The sequence below is a fragment of the Megascapheus bottae genome, chromosome 2 (assembly GCF_031878675.1).
Source record: "Megascapheus bottae isolate mThoBot1 chromosome 2, mThoBot2.hap1, whole genome shotgun sequence".
In the NCBI taxonomy this organism is placed as follows: Eukaryota; Metazoa; Chordata; class Mammalia; order Rodentia; family Geomyidae; genus Megascapheus; species Megascapheus bottae.
The window spans coordinates 45,600,783-45,622,674 of NC_143510.1; the positions used below are offsets into that span (position 1 = coordinate 45,600,783).

Genomic DNA, 21,892 nt, shown 5'->3' on the forward strand with positions numbered 1-21,892 from the left:
ATCTGAAGACCATAAGAGTGAATGGAGCATTAGAGCTCATTCAGACCAATGTTCTCACTTGGTAGTAGAAGAAAGAGAAGAGAAGGTACTCAGTCACCAGCATCTAGCAAACTGGAGGTACAACCAGGCCAGGCCAGATAAGTCCAAGCACTGGTTCCCCAGTACTGCAAGGGAAACCACTGAGCTGAGGGATCACGGCCCTGGCTGCCAGGTTACAAAGCAAACACCCTTTCTCAAAAATAAGTAAATAATCAGAGGGTCTGGAGATGCGGGTTAAGTGGGTTAAGTGTCTGTCTTCACAAGTGCAAGGCCCTGAGATTGGTCCCTTGTACACCCCCCCAAAAATCAAAATGCCCTTAAAAGTAGAAGATGGGGGCTAGGAGTTTGGCCTAGTGGTAGAGTGCTTGCCTAGCATGCATGAATACCCAGGTTCGATTCCTTGTTACCACAGACATAGAAAAGAGCCGGAAGTGGTGCTGAAGCTCAAGTGGTAGAGCCTTGAGAAAGTCCAAGGACAGTGCTCGGGCCCTGAGCTCAAACCCAGGACTGGAAAAAAAAAAATTAGAAGATGGAATATAAATGTCTCATTACCCTTTGAAATTCTCTATAGTATCATGTTTAAACTGTTCCTTGCTCAGATTTAGATGGAATGTAGGGGTTGAGGGTGGGCTGGAATCTCCCGACATTTGAAGCCAGGCTAATCACCAGCAGTGAGGGAAGGCCTCTTGAAGGGTCTGCAACTTCTGATCCTGGCTTTGTGGTCAAGCAGGTACAATCAGAAACACCAACCTGGTCAAGCCTCAGCTGGCCTCACCTACACTCAAAACCTAAGGGTATCTGTTGCAGCCAGGTGATCCTAGCTCACACCTGTAATCCTAGCTACTCAGAAGGCTGAGATCTTCAACTCTCAGTTCAAAGTCAGCCCCAACAGAAAAGCCTGTAAGACTCTTATTTCCAGTGAATCAGCAAAAAGCCAGGAGTGAAGGTTTGGCTCAAGTGATGACACACCAACCTTGATTGAAAAAGCTATGGGACAGTGGCCAGGCCCTGAGTTCACCACACACACACACACACACACACACACACACACACACACACACACACACACACACACCTGCCAGAAGAGGATGACCAGCTGGGGTCAACCATGTTCTAAGTCTAATATGAAGCACCAAGCACCTGGAGGGTCTTCCTTACCTTTCATAGCCTGTGATCATTCCCATCTGCCTGCTAAACTGAAGCCTCCCTTCTGCTATTAGCAGATGAGTGTCTGCTCTTCCACCACAGAGGCATGTTCTATGTTCTGTATGTATCCCCAGGCCCATTTCTTTCCTTCCACCTCTGCCAAGGACAGCATCTTCCCTTTTCCTTCCTTTGCTAACTTACCTAATCCTCCTGGCCATCCTATAAAGAGGTTATTATTTTATCCTCATTATGCAGATGAGTAGACTGAGACGTGTAGTATTAAAGAATTGTCCAAGATCAAATGACACAGAGTGGCTCCAGAATCCATACCCCTCACAGTTCACACCTCCCAACTCCTCCTGCAGGCTAATATACATGGCAAAGCTTTCCAGCCTCCAACGTCTGGAATCAGCAGCAACTGCCAGCTCTATGCAGGCTGAAAAGTCCATAAAGATACCCCCAATGAGTCACTTGCAAAAATGATCAGTTTGGTTAATTTAAAAAAAAAAAACAAAAAACAAAAAAAAAAACCATAGCACAGACAGGCATTGGTGGCTTATTCCTGTAATCCTGGCTGATATCTGAGGATTGTGGTTCAAAGACAGCTCAGGCAGGAAAGTCTAAACAGCTCTTATCTCTAATTAACCACCAAAAAAGCCTGGAAGTAGAGATGTGACTTAAAAGTGGTAGAGCACTAGCTTTGAGCACAAAAGCTCAGGAACAACACACCCCGAGTTGAAGCCCCAGGACTGGCACACAAACACACTCAAACATGCCATGGGTACAGACATACAAATCAAGCATGCATTGAGGCTACATGCTGGGCATGGAATTGTCCACAAGCCCGGGTCTCAGACGAAGAAGAGCTCCATTCTCTTGTAGTACCCTGCACCACTAGAGATCTCCAACTCCCTGCCGACCCTCTAGCATCATCCAACAAGTGACCCCAGCTGCTCCTAGGGACACTCAGAGGTCCTGCCTGCCTGAGCAGAGGCCCATGCAGCTGGACACCAGGAGAGCAGAAGGCTGGAAATGCCCTTCAGCCTCTACAGTGAGTATGCCCCTTTCCCTGCCACCTCTGGCCTGCTGGGGCCCTGTGGCAGCTATTTTTGACTCTTGACACCTGGGTATTTTGTAGCCGCAGGATGTCCTGTTTGGAGTCCCTTTCTGGGAATCCCACATTTGGCTGTTGTAAACATCCCCTACGCAGTGGAAGCCTGAGCCGGAGCCAGCACGCTCCCCCCACCAACACACACACACACACACACACACACACACACACTTCTGCCTTTTGAGATGACTCAAACAGGAAGTAGGTGTAACCACGGCAACCAATGGTGGCTCCCTGGGGGGGGAGGAGGGAGGAACATCCCCCTACCCCATATCTTCTGTTCTAGATTCAGGATGGAAATCTAGCAGGGCCCTGGATATATGCTCTGCACTATTTATTCTTGATTACGTGTGACAAGGTTCATGGGCCAAAGAGAGAGGTTGGCTTCATCTAGCAAAGAAAAGCAGGGATTCTGCAGTCCTCCCCACCTCTTGAGGCCTCTCTGGCCACCCCTTGGCCAGAGGGAGGGCACAGGTACTTCCTGGGGAAGCAGCCTGACATGCTTGTATCCACTTCCTACCCCTGTGGCTTCTCCTACAGCTCAGCTCAGTTCTTCACCATCCTCTGCAGGCAGGTTCCCTAGTCCAGATTGCTCTCAGATTTGTAGCCTCTCTCAACTCCGTTCCAGGACCTCCGATCACTCACTCAGATAGGAAGTTCACCATGAAGTCTAACCATGATCTTGTCTAGCATAAGAAACACACACACACACACACACACACACACACACACACACACACACACACACAGAGCAGGACAAGATATGAAGGCCCAAATCTTGAGAATAACAATTTTAGACTGCGAGTTTCTTCTCCAGTCCTTTAGCACCCCACTTCAACCAGAAGCTCCCCCTTAAACAGCCAGTGAGAGCCAGTCTTTCTCAAGTGCTTGCCCCAACAGGAAGCAGTCACCACCCAGAGGTGGGGCTGCCTCTCCAAGCGGCTCCTTCACGCCTTTGGGGTGTCACATGACTTCCTTTGCTCTCCTGATTGGGCCTTTTCTTCCAGGCTCCACCTCCCAGGGTACTCCACTACCAACTTTCCTGGGTCCAGCTGCTTGTGAGCCTGGAGATGTACCTTTTTTGTCTCCTCCAGCCTGTGCCATCCAAAGGCTTCTCAGCCCATTTCCAAGACTGCGAGGGAAATGTCTACGTTATATTACAAACTATAAAATGATTGCAATTATTGGTTAATAATATTAATAAATAACCAAGTGTATGTTAATGCAGATAGTGTTGAGTATGATACTATCTCATAGGGTTTTGCACCTGCTTTGGAAAACAGGAAACTGAGGCTTAGATTAAGAAGTTGCCACTGGGTACCCCTAGCTACTCAGGAAGCTGAGATACAAGGATCACAGTTCGAAGCCAGCCTGGGCAGGAAAGAAAGATTCTTATCTTCAGTAGATGGCCAGCCTTGATCTCAAGGCTCTGAGTACTGCACCAAAAAAATATAAATAAATTTTTTAAAAAATACATTGCATGGGCTGGGAACATAGCCTAGTGGTAGAGTGCTCATCTCGCATGCCCTGGGTTCGATTCCTCAGTACCACATACATAGAAAAAGATGGAAGTGGTGCTGTGGCTCAAGTGATAGAGCACTAACCTTGAGCAAAGAGTGTCCAAGGATAGTGCCCAAGCCCTGAGTTCATCTCCAGGACTGGCAAACAACGAAAAAAAAAAAAAAGTGTGTAAAAAAAACATTGCAGAGGGCTAGCAAGGTAGTACATAGTACAACACTTGTCTGACATGCATAAGCCACTTTCTTATTTATATATATATATATACACATATATATACATACACACACACACACACACACACACACACACACACACACACGAAAAGCTGTGACTCCAGTGATAGAGCACTAGCCTTGAGAAAAAAAGAAAGCTCAGAATAAGCACTTGGGCCCTGAATTCAAGCCTAGGACCAGAATACGTGTGAGTGAGTGTGTGTGTGTGTGTGTGTGTGTGTGTGTGTGTATACACAGTACGAAATAGAAATGTCCTGAGGTCACAGGGATGGATGGACCTCTACATCTACAACCTGAGCTCATGACTGGTGTGCTGGTGGGAACAGCAAGCTCAGCTAATAGGTGGTGAGGTGAGGCCACCCAGGGCCACCAGGGACAGGACAGTCCAAGGTGGTGACTCTCCAAATCAGCGGGTCCCCACAAGGCCTACTGTGCTCCTTCCAAAGCACATCAACAATAACAAAAATAAAAACCAAGTTCACGCTCTCTGCCTGTGTCTTGCCATGCCTTTTGTCACTGGGAGACCTCCACACTTCCCTCTCTCCTCTTACATGTTATCTGGCTTCTTCATTGTGCATTTTACCATTGCATGGAGTTTCCTGTGTGCTGCCTCCAGCAGGGTAGAACTAAACTCCCAGGGCAGCCTTGGAAGAGGCCCTTGCTGTGTGAGGACTCTGGAAACTGTCAAGCTCTGTAGAAAATTCGAGTTACATAACCACAGCAAGTCATTGATCTAAGTGGTCCTCAAGAGTGCATTCCCCACCCACAACCATCACCCCTGGGCCAGCCTTGCGCTTGCGCAGGTAGAAGGGATGGTGATATCCACAAGGGCAAAAGGAAGTAAGTCCCTCCCCTCAGAGCAGGCTCTTGGGGGCTACAAACACAGTCAGGCAGCCACTGGTTATCCCTGGCTGGGGAGGGAAAGGAAGAGGCTACTACTGCTCCCTGGCCTGGGGGAGTGGGAGAAAATACTCAGTCCAAACCAATCAAACTGGCATCTGGATATGAGTCTCTGAATAGCAACCAGCTAGGAATGCTGGCAGTCACTGCGATGCCCCATGAATATTAATGTAAATACTCCCAGAGCTCCCCAATCCCTCCTGCCCTGCCCCTTTTGTCTGTTATTTTTGGAAGATGGCAGTCTATTGGACAGCTTCTCTAGGTGACTCAATTCCCTTCCATCGCCAGGACTACCTCCTTTACACTGAAGTCAACAGATTTTTTTCCCCCCAGATCACAAATCCAGCCAGGGTGCTAACACAGCCCTCGTGGAATTCAACAGGATCATCATGGAATTCAACACAGCCCAGGGTACTGATTTAAACAAAGCATCTGTGAGGACAATTTCTGGCCAGTTAGGGACTGAATGTGATGAACATTTTCAGCCCCAGAAGGTAGAGACCACTGAGGAGGGGAAGGAGGGAAGCATGAGAGTAGTGTGATCTCATTTGGGTTAAAACTAAAAGGAGGGGCGGGGAGCAGTGTGGCCTAATGGTAGGTAGAGTGCTTGCCTAGCATGCACAAAGACAGGGGTTCGATTCCTCAGTACCACATACATAGAAAAGGCTGGAAGTGGTGCTGTGGCTCAAGTAGTAGAGCTCTAACCTTGAGAAAGCCCAAAACAGTGCTCAGGCCCTGAGTTCAAGCCGCAGGACTGGAAAAAAAAAAGTTGTGTGCCAGTAGCCCTATAATCCTAGCTCCTTAGGAGGCTGAGATCGGTTCAAAGCCAGCCTGGGCAGGAAAGTCCATGAGCCTCTTATCTTCAGTTAACTATCAGAAAACTGGAAGTGGTACAGTAAGCTCAAGTGGTAGTGCACAAGCTTTGAGTGAAAAAACTCAAGGACAGCACTCAGGCCTCTTGACCAGGAAAAAAAAACAGACAAACAACCCCCAAAACCCAAAACTAAAAAGGCACCCAAAGGCTGGGAGTTTGGCCTAGTGGTAGAGTGCTTGCCTAGCATGCACAAAGACCCAGATTCAATTCTTCGGTACCACAAATATAGAAAAGGCTGGAAGTGGTGCTGTGGCTCAAGTGGTAGAGCTCTAGCCTTGATAAAGACCCAGGACAATGCTCGGGCCCTGAGTTCAAGCCCCAAGACTGGCAAAGTAAAATAAAAATAAATAAAACTAAAAAGGCACACAAAGTGGAGAGGTGCCTGCTGCAGTGATCTCTCTGACTGAAGTCAATCCGTCTTCCTTCCGTCCTCTCTTTCTTTTTTTGCTCATACTGGGGCCTGAACGCAGGGCCTGGGTGCTTATCCCTGAGCTTTTTCACTCAAGGCTGGAATTTTACCACTTATGCCACAGCTCCACTCCTGGCTTTTGGGGAGTTAGTTGGAGATAAGAATATCATGGACTTTCCTGCCTGGGCTGGCTTTGAACCTCAAGCTTCATGTCTCGTGAGTAGCTAGGATGCTAGGATTACAGGTATCAGCCACCAGCACCTGGCTTTGCTTGCTTGCTTGATTTATTTATTTATTTAAAAAAAAAATACTTTCTGCTAATCTGGTTCTTTCCTGCACCCAAAATACCTCTGCTATGAAGTAGCAAACACCTGTACAAATGTATACACATGGATGGTGCCACTCATGCGAGTCAAGTCAAGATGTGACAGAAGATTTTCATGAAAGCTAGGTCACAGGTTTTCATGGCTCCCGCATGTTCTTGGACTCCATCGCCTGTGAGCTTTGCATGCAATCTACAACCTAGACACCTCAACCTCTCATGAATCAGGCTGAGGGCCTGGCCCAGGCTCGGCATAAAGTCAGGCCTTACTTAATGAATGCCTGTAGGCTGAATAACGATCATTTCCTGAAAGCAATGCCTCATGCCTCTTCCTGGGCCTCCGTGCTGGGAATACGCACCGCTGACATCACTGACCAGCCCACCCTTCCTCAGCTTCTCCATCCTCTTAAAAGCTGCCAGGGAGGGGCTAAAGTAAAGGTCACAGAGCAGATGCTGGCAAGGTATCCCACATCTGGGCCATGGAGGCAGCCTGCCCCAGCCCCTCCCAGGGCTGGCATAGCAATCCCTCCTGAAGGCCAGTAGGCTTCCAGCCCTGGGGTCCCCCCTCACCCTGCCATACTGGGAAGGGAGTGAACAAGAGAAGTAGGGGTCCACCCTGTGCCTTCTGGCTACAGACTCGTGCTCTTCCCAGTCTTCATGGGTGGAGGAATCTGGAGCAGGGAATTTGGCCTGGTTTTTCCTGTGAACTGGGGCTGGGCCCAGTTTCTGTTCCTCGTGTCTCCAACATTCTCTCTCCCTGACCTTCAAAAGTATGAACAATAACATCAATAATAAAGATGAGTATTCAGTGTGTACTCTCCTCACCAGGAGTGGAGATAACTTTACTCCCATTATCTATTGTCACTTCGGAGGAACGTCAGGAGATCGGAACTGTAATTGTTCTCTCTTTCTAGACAGAAAAGGAAACTGAGGCATAGAGAAGGAGCCCAAGGACACATTTTAGCTGCTTCTTTCTGGTAAAGAGGCTTGAACTCAGAACCTCTTATCCTGACTGCAATTTTTCACTCAAGAATGGTGCTCTACCACTTATTGGAGCCACAACTCCACTTCTAGCTTCTTGCTAGTTACCTGGAGATAAGAGTCACACAGACTTTTCTGCCAGGACCGGATTTGAATCCTGATTCTCAGATCTCATCCTCCTGAATGGCTAGGATTAGAGGTGTAAGCCTTCAAGCTCCAGATCTCTCTTGCCTTTTACAGGAAGGGTCTCCTGCCAGCCTTGGCAAATAAGTAAGCACCATGGGTGTCTGAGGTGAGATTTCATATGAGACGTTTTAAGATCCACAGAGTGTTTACACTCCAAAATGAGAAAACAAAAAGAAATTAAAGAAAAGAAAAGAAAAGAAAAACCTTGGAATGATTGCACAAGGCTTCTCAGCCAGGCAGCTGAGTCTCAAACCCAGGTCTTCCATCTCATCACAGAACCTGGAGCTGGCCTAACTCTCAAGACAGTCCAGAGGCCTGGAAGAGTCACACTACCTTTAATTCTGACCCCTGGGGCCCTGTGCAGCCCAGGCCTTGAGATGGGTGGGCCGACCCTACTTGGTGGCAGCACTAGCCCTGCGTGGTGACTCAGAGCCCAGACCCAGGGGAAGCACAGCCCGGCTGGAGGCCTCGCCCCGCCTCCAGCTCTCCGCCTCCACATTTGCTAACCGAAACCCGGTTGCAGCTATTTTTAACCCTCCAGCTCCCCTCAAGCCTGGGGCTCCCCCTTCACCCCTACCCCACCCCCTACCCTAACCTGGTGCCACCAGTCTGTCATTCTGAGAGCAGTCTACAGCGTGAATGGGTGGCAGGGAGGGCACAGCGGATGCCTCAGACATGCAAGTTTGGGGGGGGGGGGGTAACACAAAACAAGACGGTTACAAACCAATCTCCGAATTCCCCCACCACAGATTCTTTCCAAACCTGTACCTCCTGGCCCACTCTGCCCCAATCAGCCATCCTGCATGGTGGGGGTAGCAGAAGGGGCACTGAAGAAAAGGGATCAGGATTCCCCAGGCTGGAGAAATCCCACTGGAGGGGAGCCAAGTTGAGGGGGTGCTGGGTAGGGAGCCAAGCTGAATGCCATCTCAGCTTGTGGGACTAGTCCTATAACCCTAGATTTCATTCTTTTAAAATTTTATTTATTCATTATTTATTTATTCATTTGGGTGCCAGTCCCTGAGCTTGAACCCAGGGCCTGGGCACTGTCCCTTAGCTTTTGCACTTAAGGCTGGTGTTCTACCACCTAAGCCACAGCTCTACTTCTAGCTTTTTGCTGGTTAATTGGAAATAAGAATCACACCCTTTCCTGACCTGACTGGCTTCATTGCTGATCCTCAGATCTCATCCTCTTGGATAGCTAGGATTACAAGTATGAGCCACCAAGCACCCTGGCACAGGCCTAATGTTTCCAACCAGCATCCTTCCCCATCCCTTCAGGCAACTTGGGATGCACCCTTGAGACAGGGTGCAGACAGTGAGTGCAACACTCCTCTTCTGGAAAAGTTTGCTGCCCAGGCAGGGTAGCTGGTCCAGTGTCCAGAAGGTACAAGGCCCAGGGAACCCCTGGCAGGGGGTCGGTGGGGAGGAAAGCTGACCTCCTACTTACTTGGAGGGGAAGGCACACACCTTGCAGTACTGGGCCCAGAGAAACCTTCCAGGGAGGGGAGGGTAAAGTGAGGATCGGAAGGGCAGGCATGTTAAACCCAAGCTGCTGATATGCAAGCCAACCCCTTGACAGAGGGTGAGGGAAAGAGCTTCAGGTGAACCCAAAGGGACTTTTCCCTTCAATAGATGTAGAGCAGGTGGCTTAAACCAGAGATAAATCTCAAAGATTTATCCAGTTTGGGGAACAGATGTCAAGACTCAACAGTGGCTCTATAAAGCCCAGTGAAAGAGTTATCTGAGCTCAGGTCTTCTCCATGCCCTTTCCCATCCTGGGCCCTGCCAGCTTCGGTCTCCACCTGAGTTTTGTTCTCTCTCTGGCTCCCAATTTAGCTCATTAGTCTGGGTTCTCCCAAGGCCCAGACCCTCTTTTAAGCTTTGACCCCTCTTCTTCCTAGTGATCCCGGAGCCAGGTAAATAAATCCCAATGGTTACGAGCTAGGCTAGACCCTATAGGGAGGGATTTGGCATAGAGTTATCCTGGCTAGAAGATGGGAGGGAATAAGGTCAGAGGAATGTAAAAGCAAGATGGTCAGGAATGGGGTGGAGCTTGGGAGCTCTGTCTCCTTTCCAAAATTCAGCATGACCATCAGTCAGTTACCTAAGCAATGCATTAGCCTCAATTCTGGTCCTGTCCAGCTTCTCCTGCTTCTTTCCTCCCTCTCCGGGGCTGTTTGAGGATAGGAGATGGTGCCTAGAAACCCAGATCTAAGACTCGGCCAATACACTAAATCCAAATCTCTCACCTGAATCCAGCTCCCATGCCTGCTCTGGGCTTACTTCCAGTGTGGGGAGGGGAAAGAAGGTGCCAATGTCACCTTCTCAGACAGGTCTCCTGTGGCCACCCAGCCTAAGGAAGTCTCATCTTGTTATTTTTTAAATTGCTGTGTGGGGTTCATTTCCTTTGTAGGGCTTATCAAAATATATAACCAGTCAACACAGACTCATTCCTTTACTTGCTTACTTGTTCTTTTGTCTCCTCTACAAGAGTGGAAGTTCCCTGAGATCAGAGGTGCCTTCGTATTCGCTGTGCATCTGTGCCCAGTTCCTGACACACAGCGAGGCTCAGCAAGCATCTAAGGAATGGGTGATCTGTGGAATGGATGGCTTTGTAAATGATGTCAACATGGATCTTTGAGAATTGGTGTGCAGCCATCTCAAAATCTCCTTTCAAGAAGAAAATGAAAGGCATAACAAAATGTAACCCTTGTATTCATTATAATAAAAAATATATTTTAAAAAAGAAAGAAAGGCATAACAAGAAAAAGGTGACAGGCTTCAGTGGCACATGCCTGTAATCCCAGCTACTAAGGAGGCTGAGATTTTTGTTTGTTTGTTTTGCCAGTCCTGGGCTTGAGCTCAGGGCCTGAGCACTGTCCTTGGACTTTCTCAAGGCTAGAGCTCTACCACTTGAGTCTCAGCACCACTCCCGGCTTTTTTTTTGTTATGTATGTGGTACCAAAGAATCGAACCCAGGCCTTCATGCATGCTAGGCAAGCACTCTACCACTAGGCTAAACTCCCAGCCCGGAGGCTGAGATTTGAAGATCAAGCCAACCTGGAGAGAAAAGTCCATGAGATTCTTACCGTCACCTAACCACCATAATACCACAAAATCTGGCACAAAGGGAGAGTGCCAGCCTTAAGGGGAAAAGCTAAGAGGAAAAAGCCCAGGCCCTGAGTTCAAGCCTCAGTACTGGCACCAAATAAAATAATGACATGTAATTAATAGGGTCAGGAAAATTAGGATCCCAGAGGAAAAGTCAGGTCCCTGTCAGAGCCTAGTCTCATCTGGTTCTCTTCATCACACTGAGCATGGATGTATGACACGGGTACCCACAGGATGCGCTGAGGAGCTTGAGGTCCTGGACAGATTTTAGAGGACTTTGTGTCTTGGTTCTTCCTCTTGCCAATCCTAGTACTTGAACTCAGGGCCTGGGTGCTATCTTCAAGCCTCTTTTGTCCAAGGCTAGTGCTCCACCACTTGGGCTATGGTGCCATTTCTGACTTTTCTGAATAGTTTAGAACTTTCTGCCAGGACTGACTTCAAACTGTTATCCTCATATCAGCCTCCTGAACAGTCAGGAGTACAGGCGTGAGCCTTCAGCCATCATAATCTGAATTGCATGTTAAAATAGAGTCCTGAAGGTGCCTGTAGCTCATGCCTGAAATCCTAGCTACTCAGGAGGCTGAGATCCGAGGGTCATGATTTGAAGACAACCTAGGAAGACAAATCCAAGATACTCTCATTTCCAATTAGCTAATAAATTTGTGGAAGTGGAGGTGTGACTCAAGTGGCAAAGCACCAGCTTTGAGCAAAAAAGCTAAGCAAGAGGACAAAGCCGGGCCAGGAGTTTGGCCTAGTGGTAGAGTGCTTGCCTAGCATGCATGAAGACCCGGGTTCGATTCCTCGGCACCACATACATAGAAAAAAGCCCGAAGTGGTGCTGAGGCTCAAGTGGTAGAGCTCTAGCCTTGAGAAAGTCCAAGGACAGTGCTCAGGCCCTGAGCCCAAGCCCTGGACTGGCAAAAAAAAAAAAAAAAAAGAGGACAAAGTCCTAAGCTCAAGTCTCAGTAACACACACACACACACACACACACACACACACACCCCACACACAAAATGCTGTTGGAAAAGATGGAGAAGGAAAATAGAATAGGTGACATTGATCAAGATACATTATACTTATAAACTATTATATTGAACTGAAATCCCTTTGCACAACTACTTAAAATTTTTAAAAGCCACTGCTGCACAAGTATCTAACACTTCAAAACATGCCCATACACTCAACACTCCACACAGAACCATCGACTGCAGCTGACACATCTGTATTATATGTGGGCATGCTCAGGGAACACCCCACACTGAGCTACCATGTGGAGACCAGTCTGCCAAGGAACTGCCACACAGATATAATAACACAGCCTAGTGCATACATACAAACCCCCCTGGCACACGCAGTGCCCACACACACCTCACATGGAGACCACATGCAACAGACGTTATCCTAAATGTATCTTGTCCCAGGGAAATGGTCAGAAGAAAGCATTCATTTCTTCTACCTCTGCCACCCGTCCTCTCTTCCCCTTGCCCCAGGCAACATGGACCCAATGCTCCATAGAGGTGGAGGAAGCACAGAAGAAAGATGGAAAGAAGGGAGCAGAGGCTGAGGCCAGCAATTTAAACTCCAGCACCCCCTCTCCTTCCTTGCCTAGAAGATCCCAGAGAGCGTCCACATAGCCCCCCAGATTAGTATCCATTCAGGTCCCTCACCTGGCTTCCGAGCTCTTGGTCCTGGGAGCCCAAAGGGTTTGGGGGTAGCTAGATCTAGGGATTCCTCTAAGGAAAGGGCTGTCTGGGGAGAGGGCCTTCCTGATGCCCTAAGACCTAGGACCCCCCCCCCGCCATGGTTACCACAGAAACGGGGGAAAATATTATAAGGAAACACAATACCCGGCAGGATCACCTGCTGACCGAGTTTCCTGTGGTGTTGCCCACCCCCATCTCATGACTCTCACGGCCTCCTTCTCCAGCCTCAGCCAGGGATTCCTGGCCAGCGCCTTCCTTCCTGCCTCCTCAGCATTGGGGAAGCAAGCAGCCTCAAGGAGAAACTCTCCCCTGTGGTCACAAATAACAACAGGGATTGCCCAGAGTTGACCCCCCCCCCCATCCCTACCAAGTCCCCCACCACAGGAAATCAAAGCTTCCTGCCCCAGAGGAAGTGCCCCATCTAGTGAACAAATCCAAAATACACAAAGGCACAATCCCAGGAGCCTGAGACTCCAAAGGGACAGGCCCTACCCCAGCCCCAGGCCTTACTCTAGGCCTGCCTCAAGTAATACCTGAATGTACTCCACTGTCGGCCTCAACCCACATCTGACCCCAGACAGGCCAGGGCCAGGAGAATGAGCACTGGCAGAGGCAGAAGGCCTGTTGCATCCATTCCTTGGCTGAGTGACCCTGAGCCTCACACAAGCTCATCTCCTCTCAGGACTCTGCCAACTTTAAAGCCACCAGCCCTCAAGGAAAGACCAGGGGAAAGAGGACAAGGAGACCATGGGGCTATGAAGACTTCTATCTTGCCTGCAAGACGTCATGAAGACATGCAGACAGCAGAAAGAAGATGCAATCCCACAAGAGCTTCTCATTTTCCCAAGGGTTTGTTTATTAGAATCTAAAAAGCTCCAAGTATCTGGCCCAAAAGCCAACAAGCATTAAAGCGGAGGTTCATTATCTCTAAGGTATATTGGGAGAGGGAAACAACATACATAGCCATCGCATTGGACTCATCCCTTTGTGGCCGGTCCCTCCTCCTCTGTGCTTTGAGAAGTGAGCTAGGAATTTTCTACCCATTTTAGAGATGAAGAAACAGAGTCATAAAATGGAGTCAACCAGCTGGAAATGCAACCTTCCCTGCCTCAGGATCCCAGCACAAGCCCCGGTAACCATGGAAACAGCTATCCACTGGATTGAGTTAAGTGATCAGAGGACTCAACAGGCCACTGCCATATCCCTTTCCACCCACCCTCCCCATCCCCCAGCCCCTCTCCGGGTGTAACACCAAGAGGCAGCTCTGAGCTAACTCTGCCCCTGGCTTGGCTGGGGGGAACTTCAAGGGACTAAAGCTAGCTGACAAGTCTCAGTGGATCCAAGAGTTGATTAAGTCTTGGTTCACTTGGTGGACACAATGAAACTGCTATAGGCCTCAGTTTCCCTTCTTCAGTGACAGAAGAGAAGAAAATAACTTAATAATTAAGTAGGGGTGGGGAGGAAATAATGAAGAGATGGAGGAGAAGAAGGTGCCAAGCACAGAAACAAGAAGCCAGTGGCTCACATCTGTAATCCTAGCTACTCAGGAGGCTGAGATCTAGTTTGAAGTCAACTTGGGAAGGAAAATCTGTGAAACCTCATCTCCAATTAACCATCAAAAAGCTATCAGTGAATCTGTAGCTGAGGTGGTAGAGTGCCGACCTTGACAAAAGCTAGGAAGAGCTTCCAGGACAGGAGTTCAAGCCCCAGTAACTTGCTCCCTTCCCCCCCCCCAAAAAAAAATAGAGAAGGACCTGGAAAGTAGTAAGAGGATTGGCATGAGAAGGGAAGTAAGTCTGGTAATCCAGCAGCCCCTCCCTTGGGGAGAAATGGGCCACCAAAGTGCCCCGTTAGAGGGTAGGAACTTGAGTCATAGTCTTTGAACCCAATGGGTAGATGGGGGTGGGGGAGGGACTTGAGGAAGGTCCCCATGGGTCCAGGTGCACGTCTAAGAAACTGACTTATGTCTGAGTCCAGATGTTGAGCTCCCAAGGGGTGCCAGCGGGCTGAGGACCAGTGCTCCATTCTTGCACTAGAAACTGGCAGGCTGAGCTGAGCCTCCCACTGGGGCATGGGGAGGGCTGGTTAACAGCAAGCCTGCCTGTGTCCAGATGCAGGAGGCTTTTGCTTATGCCAGAGAGCCAGCAAAGACAAGGAATGAGGAGTGGCAGCGGCTGGCTGAGGTCAAAACCCAATAGGCAGGCAGAGGGAGAGGAAAAGGCGGGTGCCAGGGCACTGGATGACTCTCAGGGCCCCAGAGAGCTTGATCCAAATCTACAGGCCTCGGAAACGGGTCCTGGAAACCCAGTTGCACTGACAGATTGGTGACTCCCCTGGCACCAACAGACTTGAGCCAAGGGTAAAAGGGGTGTGTGTGTGTGTGTGTGCGCGGGGCGGGGAGGGGGGTGTCACACATCCAGTTCTTCACCCCTCAGTACACAGCCTGCTGGCTACGCCCCCGCGGGCACTGCCGTCCACATCTCACTTGGGCACAGGTGTCTGTTTACCCTGAAGGGTGAAATAAGGGTGATGGGGGGGACGATGCTAGGCACAGCCTCCCAGCCCAGGACCCCTCCAGTAAACCGCGTTATCCCAAGCCTCCGAACCTAAGTAGAGCCCAGCTGGGCTCTGCGGGATGGGGGCGCTGATGTCCAGCCCCGCAAGCCCGGCCCCAACTCAGTGGGTTCTGCCCTTTGCCCTGGCACTTCCAAAACCTTCCGCTCCGGAGCACCGCCCCCTCCTCGGCCCACGGCGGCCACCCCTGCCCCCCGGGTCCCCCGCCCCGACTTGTCTTCCCTGGGAAGAGGGGGGGGGGGGGTCGTGATGAAACGGCCGACTCCAAACACCCGCGGCCCGGGGCCTCCAACCGCCTCTCTTCGGGGCCTGTCGCTGCCCCGGGCAGGCGGATGTGGGCTCCCCGAGAAAGGCCTGACTCCTCCGGCCCCGGAACCAGCCCGAGCTGGGAGCCGGCTAGAATCCCGCAGAGCCGGGCGTCGCGAGCACGATCGCGGGGTGCTCAGGGGATCCGGGGCCCCCGCAGGGCCGGCGGGAGCCCCAAGCCGGAGCCGGAGCCTGGGCGGGCGGCGCTGGGCGCTGCGCGCAGGGCGGGGAGAGGCGGGGTGTGTGTTGGGGTGGGGGGGGCGCCCAGTACTCACCAGCGCCGGGGTTGTGCATCCAGGGGGCCAGAGTCGTCAGATCGGGGGGTTCATGGCAGGATAGGGGGGCTGGGGGCGCCGGCCTCACATCCCCCCCTTACTAGTCGCCGGAGGCTGCAGAGCAAGACTGAGACGGCGAGAGGAAGGGAGGGGGCCGGGAGGGGGAGGGCCCTGGCAGCCCGGCCGGCCGGGTAGGATGACAATGGAAGGAAATGCTTTATCTGAGTCTGAGAGCGGGCCAAGGGGGAGGGGAAGGAGGGGGCAGGCCCCGGCGGCCCGGGGACACGGCACCCCCAGCCTGGTCGACGCTGCTGCGCGCGGCCACCCCGGGGTGCACACCCCAAGCGCCGGCGGGGGAGGCGGCGCTGAACCCGGAACGCGGGACCCCAAAGTCCCGGCCACTGCGCGCGCCGCGCGGCTGCCCCGACCTGTGCACAATTCCCGGAAACCCGGATACCTGAGCGCACGCACCCTGCCCTACACCACGTCTGCGAGCTTGCATCCATGTTTACCCCGAGCCGGGATCGTGGACATAGACGCTTTGCAAAAGAATCTTCTCCTCCTCTCCCCCCACCCCCTCCATTTCCAACCCCCGCCACTGCCGTGCCCATACCTATATCCACAGAAGGACCACAAGCAGATAGCCACATCGTGGGGACACTTGGTGGAATCCCATGGGAGGAATCCCTGATGGACCCCCCCCAACACACACACACAGACACACACACACACACACACAGGCCCCTCAGGAAAGTTCCAGAATCTGATTTGAATCACTGCCCAGCCCTCCCCCACTGGCACCCCCCCTCCCTCAGTGCCTGCTGAGGGGACCAGGAGGGTGCAGCCTGTTCCTATTAAAAGAATAAAGGGGATGTAGGGGGGGAAGCAGTGCAGATTTTGAAAGTTTTCTTAAAAAAAAAAAAAAAGACCTTTCTCAAGGGATTTCCTTCACTTCACTCCTCTTCCTCTCTTCCATTCCCCATCTCTCGCTTTCTTATACACACACACACACACACACACACACACACTTCTCTTTCTCCCCCCCCCACCCCAGTCCCTATGAGTCAATCTTCAGCAATGTCAGTGTCCCCCAGTGCATTACAGCGGATCACAGAAATGTTCCAGTCTGTGAGTCGGAATGCAGCCGCCTCCAGCCCTCCCTCAGCTAATAAACTCCACTCAGGGCCAGTCTCGCACAGCAATGGCCCCTTCCCCTGCCTTTCTCCCCACTCCCCTTTAGGCTTGGAGAGAGGTCAGCTTCAGGGGTCAGGGGCTGAGGACCTCCCTATTGTGCTTCTTGGCTGACTCTCACAACCCTATCCCCTCCAGCTATCTGCTGGGTCAGAAAACTCCTGAGAAGGAAGAGGTACTCAACCCAGGAATACTGGACTCTTCTGGGAGGTGCCATCAAAGAGGCACATTCTAACCCCAACCTATCCCCCCTCAATTCTAGGAACCAGACTTTGAGGCAGCGTCCTGTTAGGCTAGACACAGGAGTCCACAGTAGCTTACAAGGGCTTGGTCATGATGAAGATGAACTTGTGTGTGTGTGTGTGTGTGTGTGTGTGTGTGTGTGTGTGTGTGTGTGTGTGCAGGTACTGAGGTTTGCACTCAAGGCCTGAAGACTGTCCCTTAGCTTCTTCCACAAAAGGCTAGCACTGTACCATTTAAGCCGCAGCTTCACTTCCAGCTTTTAATTGGAAATAAGAGTCTCATGGACTTTTCTGCCTGTGTTGGTCTTAAACTGCAATCCTCAGATAGCTAGGATGACAGGCATGAGCCACCAACATCCAGCTTAAAGACCAACTTGTGACCACAGACTTCTTACTCCCTCAGTCTCAGTGCCAGCCTCGCACTACCTCTTACTATTTGTGATAAGTAGCTGACCTCCCATTGCCCTGGCATTCACTTGGCAGGAGACTGGAAGCCCTCTGTACTTGTAAATTTATACTCATAAACTTTTCTCACACTGGGTGCCAGTGGCTCATGCCTGCCATCCTAGTTACTCAGGAGGCTGTGATCTCAGGATCACAATTCAAAGCCATGCGGGCAGAAAAGTAAGACTCTTATCTCCAAAATAGCTCACCACCAAACTAGCTGAAAGTAGAGCTGTGCCTCCCTCACATGGTAGACCACTAGCCTCGAGGGAAAAAAACTCAGGGACAGCACTCAGACCCTGAATTCAAGTTGCACGACCAGCACAAAATAATAGATAAATAACATAAAAATCTTCTCACATCCAAGCCAGCAGATGATATGGTATCACACAAGCCATCAGATGATACGAGATCACACACACACACACACACACACACACACCCTGCTGAAACAAGCTGTTAATTTGTTCTCCATCGTGTTCTGGTATTTTTTCACTCTCTTACCTGCCGTATTCCCTCCAAAATAAATGTCTTCCTCAGTCCTTTACTAGCTCCTCAAAATTAGCATCCCATGCTAATCTTGGCTGGAGGCTTTATCTGATCCTATCTCTTGAAGCTCAGTTTTATTTTTTGTTGTTATTTGGTCGGGAAGGGGTTGTTTTAACTCAAGGCTTAGGCACTGTCTCTGACCTCTTTTGTTCAAGGTTAGCACTCTACCATTTTGAGCCACCGGGCCACTTCTGGTTTTCTGGTGTTTTTTGTTTTTTGTTTTTTTGAGATAGTCTCACAGACTTTCCTGTCTGAGCTGGCATTGAACTGAGATCTTCAGATCTCAGCCTCCTGAGTAGCTAAGATTACAGGTATGGGTGTCTATGTCTTTAAGGAGCCTTGCCCCCCACATTCTTTCTCCACTAATCTAATCTCACTTAGTCTGCCTGTTTCTCATGCGTGTGTGTCAGCACTGGGACTGGAACTCAGGTTCCTTAGTTCATACTAAGCTTCTTCACTTAAGGCTGGTACTCCTGAGCCCTGAGCCATACCTCCACTTGCAGCTTTTAACTAATTGGAGGGAGGAATCTCACAGACTTTCCTGCCTGGGCTGGAGTCAAATCTCAATCCTCAGATCTCAGCCTCCTAAGTAGCTAGGATTACAGGTGTGAGTCACCAGTACCCAACTTCCTTCTTCTGGGATTAGGTCATGCAAGAGTGGGTGCCAACAACTGCCTTAGTCATGACCTCGATTTCTCAGTCCTTTACACAAAATTCAAACTTACTCTAGGTGGGATATTTGTTGAGTTAGGACAGGTGGTCATGGATTTCAAGGATCATGCTCAGCTCGACAACCCCGATAAACTCCTGTGTCTCAGAGACTCTGCAGGATGCCTGCTCCTCCAATTCAGGTATTTTCATGGCCTCCCTCTCCCAGATCCCCCCAACACTCATAGCCTTCAGAAAAACCACTTGTCACTGCAGACAGCCAGCCTCTCTCTTGTTACTCATTTCATTTCAGCCTTAATTTTTTGTTCATTTGTGGGGTGGGGGGGTTGTGTGTGCACATGCCAGCGTGAACTCAGGACCTGCGTACTGACCCTGAGCCTTCTCACTCAAGACTAGTGCTCTTCCGCCTGAGCTACATCTCTACTTACCATTTTTGCTTGTTAACTAGAGATAACAGCCTCATAGACTGGCTTCGAACTACAATCTTTAGATCTCAGCCTCTTGAGTAGCTAGGATTGTAGATGTGAGCCTCAGGCACCTGGCTTATGAAACTGTTTTTAACTTGACTACTGACTTTTTTTTCTTCTTCTTCTGTGAGTTGTGGGGCTTGAACACAGGCCTGGCCTCTGTCCCTGAGCTCTTTGGTTCAAGGTTAGCATTTTACCACTTTAAGCCACAGCTCCATATCTGGTTTCTGGTGGTTAGTTGAAGAAATGAGCCTAACAAACTTTCCTGCCCAAGTTGGCTTCAAAAGGGGATCCTCAAGATCTCAGTCTCCTGAGTAACTAGGGTTGTAGGCATGAGCCATCAGTGCAATCAGTATTAGCTTCTGATACTGATTTCTGTGTGATCAGAACAAATAGATGTTTGGCTACTTACCTGTCCCCTTTGTGCCTAACTTGTGGCTTTCCGCACACACCAGGACTCACTGTCCTCCAACTGTAGTCAGAGAAGGTAGCACATGTACACATGACCTACATCTGACATGCTCAACTGGCTTCCTCCTCCCCCTGCCAGATTTGCTCATCCTTCTTTGAGCCCCTGCCCCAAGATGGAGTCCTAAGCCAGGTTTTAAAGCACATGATCCCTGCTAGGATATGTTAAAGAGCCTCCAGAAGGCCCTTGAGGCGGGAAACAGAAAAATGCAAGATTCTCTCTTCCTCTCTCTCTCTCTCTCTCTCTCTCTCTCTCTCTCTCTCTCTCTCTCTCTCTTCTCCCTCCCTCTATCCCCCCCTCTCCTCCCTTCTCCTCTCCTCTCATTACCATGGGAAGATTTTGTAAAGGTTCCAGGCTTTCCTGAGGCTTCCCTGGGGTCGCTGGTCAGTAAAAAGCCTGTGGGAATCCATCTCTGCTTCCCTTTCGGGGTTCTGAGCCTTGCTTGGCCTTCCCTTTCTTCTGCTTTCCTTCCTTCCTTAGCGAGCTGCTTTTCCCCTAGCTGTTTACCAGGTAGCAGCCCTGATCTACCCCCTGGGCAAACATTAGATCATTTATTCATAACAATAATCCTTGTTATGCTCATGAATAAAGTATGGCCCATAAAGATGAAGAAACTTGACCAAAGTTGCACAACAAGTAAGTTACAGGGCCATTCAGCCACTCAACCGATATTACTGGGAGCTTACTTTTGGGCTAGGATTCAAAGTTCCAGAAAGTCATCAAGTCTAAACCTTGAGGCTCTAAGGCCACTCCTGTCTCAACTTTCTAAAGGTGGTGGCCACAGCCACAAGCCCTCCCCCAGTCACACGCACTGGTCACAAAGCCAACCAGAACGTGCTCATTCCCCAAGGCCTTGGCAAGATCTCTGAGGACAACCATTGCGTGGGACTGGGTTGGGCCCTGTGTTCCAGTTTCTGGGTCTGGGATCCAATGCAATTCATAGCGTTTCGGGCTTGTTGATTAATAAGAGAGATTAAGTCTATGACTACAAATAAAGGGTTCAGACTAAAGGGAGAGAGGAATGGGGTGAGGGAGGGAGGGAGGGAAAGTAATTTAGAATTTATTGAGCGTCTCTTATGTCTCACATACTTTTCAAGGCCTTTTCACTTATGGCTCATTTTCCCAATTGTTTCACTGAGCAAGCTAAAGTTCAGAAAGACAAAATGATTCGCCCATGGCCACAGAGCCAATCAATTATTTGATTGCCAGTGTGTCTGATTCTGAGCCTGCGTAATTTCTCCTAGCAGGTCAAAACAATGGACAAGCTGTGCCAGGCTGGTTCCTTGAGGTCCTTATGGGTCTCTGTGTCTCATCCTAGGTGGCAAGCTTCCCACCTCACTTACCCAAGGCAGGGAACGGCACCCTGGGTCCTTATCTTTCCCTATTACATTGCTCAAGTAGAATCAGTGAGCAGTGTAAGTATTCTGGATAGAATTGGGGGTATGGCTTTGGAATGCAGGCAGGCAGACCCATTCGTCTAGGATTTCAGGATGTAAGACAGAAGTGCCACATGCTTCTAAAACAGAATTGAACAGATAAATCAGCAGAAAGGACAGCATCCAGGCTCTTAGTATTGGCACAAAAATAAATGAGTAGATGACAGATAGATAGATGCTTACATACATAGATACCTAGATGATAGTTATAGATTCATCCATAATAGATGCCAGATACTAGATATGGATAGATACATAGAAGATAAACAGGTAATAGATGATAGATAAGAGATAGCTGATAGATACTAAATAACGAAAATTGATGATAGATGATAGAGATAAATAGATGTCAGAAATAGATAAATAGGTGACAGATGACAGAGATAGAGGATAGACAGATGACAGACAATAGATGATAGCTAGAAACCTAGATGATAGACAGATAATAGATATATAGGCAGACAAATAGACTGAGAGATAAGTTATCCAGTTATGGCTAGCTGTTCAGATGGCTCAGGCTGAGGTGAGTAGGGGAAGATGACTGTGGGGCAGGTGGAAAGCTAAGCAGTCTCCCTCCCCACCCCACCCCATTCCCCTCACCTCCCTTCAGAGTCAACAAAGGTGATGTGGTTTCCCCTGTGGTTGGTTACCCTAAACACCTGCAGTTCTGAGCATGGTACATGTGTCTTTAGCCTGCACTTCATGGTGGGGGGACACAGGAGGAAACCCTGGG

General features: G+C 49.8%; 1 protein-coding gene across 4 annotated transcripts in view; it reads right to left on the reverse strand.

Annotated features, from left to right (window-relative positions):
* Hdac7 (histone deacetylase 7) overlaps window positions 1–15,815 on the reverse strand; it is a 43,335-nt gene extending 27,520 nt beyond the window's left edge. For 2 of the 4 annotated variants that reach the window (XM_090324747.1, XM_090324733.1), the window contains exon 1: window positions 15,693–15,815. In XM_090324747.1, coding sequence (XP_090180873.1) covers window positions 15,693–15,711 — 19 coding nt within the window. In that variant the 5' untranslated portion in view covers window positions 15,712–15,815. The remainder of the gene's footprint in view (window positions 1–15,692) is intronic. The other 2 variants (XM_090324741.1, XM_090324754.1) reach the window with 1 other exon arrangement.
* Window positions 15,816–21,892: the final 6,077 nt, after the last annotated feature.